The 2,227-nt window shown below is 38.3% G+C and overlaps 1 protein-coding gene across 1 annotated transcript; it reads left to right on the top strand.

The window, feature by feature from the left end:
- Positions 1-1,099: 1,099 nt before the first annotated feature.
- Positions 1,100-1,972, top strand: LOC104533707 (hyaluronidase-4-like; the record flags this gene model as incomplete). Its single annotated transcript, XM_010187854.1, has 1 exon — positions 1,100-1,972. A coding segment is annotated over exon 1 (873 nt), but the record flags the coding sequence as incomplete, so codon positions are not given.
- Positions 1,973-2,227: the final 255 nt, after the last annotated feature.

The following is a 2,227-nucleotide window of genomic DNA, read 5'->3' as shown; positions in this document are numbered from 1 at the left end:
ATAAAAGGTGTTTTGTTCTTGTTTAGAGATTCTTTCATGCATTTGTGAAACAACAGATAATTTATATTCCCCCTCTTTCAGAATTACAGACTTACCTATTTCTTTGAAAACTTGTTTCAATTGGCTTCAGATTGCTTTTTAGAGCAAAAATAAGCATCTGTAATTAAATTTCCATGTGCCAATAATGTCAGAATTAATTGCAGATTAATGCAATGGGATTGGAACTTTTTTGCAAGACAGCTTTTTGGGAATTCCTTTAAGGAAGAGAGTGCCTCCTGTGTGCAACAGAAAGTAGCAGGAAAAGTAAGTTGCTTTGCAGTGAGATGCTTTAGCCTTCTAAAAGGTAGGCATATTATCTAAGCACTTTTCTAGGCTAACAGAGATGGTGACTAATTCTATATAGCTCTACATAAAGAACTTATAGTAGCTTTGGAAGGTTTCCAGATATGCTGAAAATTGCAGCATTTCTGAGTTCTCTAAATTAATCTGTGTGAGGTAGAAGTGTCTGCCTTTTGTTTAAATTACCTTTCCTATTGTGACCATTAGCATATACATATAGTAAAGAAGCCCTTTGTCCCACTGTGATGATGTTCTAGGCAAGTTGGATTGACCATAGCAGAACATGCTTGGAAGCTGAAATTGCAAATGAGCAGCACATTCTTTTTTTTATTTTATGTTACTCTTTTATGAACTCATTTTTTGTAGGCATCAAGGAGCAAATAAGTGTTCAAGAAAGTTCTGAATCAACTGTGAGAGGTGTCTGGGTGAGAACAAAAGAAAAAAGCAGCTGAGCATCAGAACACACTTCTGGACAGCAAAGTCTATCAAAAAGTCTTTCAAAGCATTTGAAATTGAACTTAAGTTTTACAAGATAACAGTTTTGCATTTTTCTCTTTTTGCACTAGATATAATGTTAATAAAAGCAAATCAAACCAAAAGACACTCCTTTGTCACCCTATCTGCCTCTGGGGTGGCTGCTGCCCTTCTAACATGTCTTTTTTCGTTTTTGCTTCCAAGGACATATCACAACAATTTTCCAGAAAAAAAAAGTACCATGGATGTTTGGGTCAAATGGTTAGCAGTGATGGTGCTGCTTACTATGGTTGATGCTCAACTACTGAAGCCGGCACGGGCCCCTCTGGTTCTGCACAAGCCTTTCATGGTTGTTTGGAATGCACCAACTGAGCAGTGCAGGCTGCGGTACAAGGTGGACCTGGATCTCAGTGTTTTTGACATTGCATCCAACATCAATGAGACTTTGAGTGGATCCAATGTGACAATTTTCTATCACACTCATTTGGGATACTATCCCTACTACTCAGACAACGGAGACCCTGTCAATGGAGGAGTGCCCCAGAACGAAAGCCTGATCAAACACCTTAACAAAGCAAAGTCTGACATTGACTATTGCATACCCATGAAGAAATTTCAGGGACTTGCAGTCATTGACTGGGAAAACTGGAGACCTCAGTGGGATAGGAACTGGGGCAGTAAAAGTATTTATAGAAATAAATCTCTTGAGATGGTTAGGAGACAGCATCCTCAGTGGTCAGAGGACAAAATCAGGAAAGTGGCTAAAGAGGAATTTGAAAGTGCTGGCAAGAGTTTTATGAACAACACTATCCTTCTGGCTGAGCATATGAGACCAAACGGTTTGTGGGGTTACTATCTTTACCCAGACTGCTACAATTATGACTACAAAGAACACCCCCAGACATACACGGGGAAATGTCCACCCATTGAGTCTTCCCGCAATGACCTCCTGCTTTGGCTATGGAAGGAAAGCACTGCTCTCTACCCTTCAATATACCTGGATTATATACTGAAGTCAAGTCCAAATGCACTGAAGTTTGTTCACTATCGGGTGAAGGAGGCAATACGAGTTGCCTCAATTGCTAGAAAAGACTACATTTTGCCCGTTTATGTCTACTCCAGACCCTTTTATGCCTATACTTTTCATGTTTTAACAGAGGTAAGCAGACAGACTTCTTTAAAAATTTAGAAATTAGAAACAACCTTTTAGAAAAAGTACCTTCTAAAAGTTTTCCTCGTATAAAAGCATTTTGCATTTGTTTTTCATATTTAAGAAAGACCTTCTAAAAGGAAGTATTGTAGTCACAGTACAAAACTCTACACCTTTCAGTAGTTATTATTTCAGAGCTTTGGTCTACTTCTGTAGGATAACATTGTATATTTTTAATGAGGGTGATTTGGAAAAAAAGTGTAA

This window comes from Mesitornis unicolor, unplaced genomic scaffold, assembly GCF_000695765.1.
Source record: "Mesitornis unicolor isolate BGI_N332 unplaced genomic scaffold, ASM69576v1 Scaffold19247, whole genome shotgun sequence".
Classification (NCBI taxonomy): domain Eukaryota; kingdom Metazoa; phylum Chordata; class Aves; order Mesitornithiformes; family Mesitornithidae; genus Mesitornis; species Mesitornis unicolor.
Note: the sequence above shows the minus strand (reverse complement) of the source record. Positions and strands in the feature narration are given on the sequence as shown.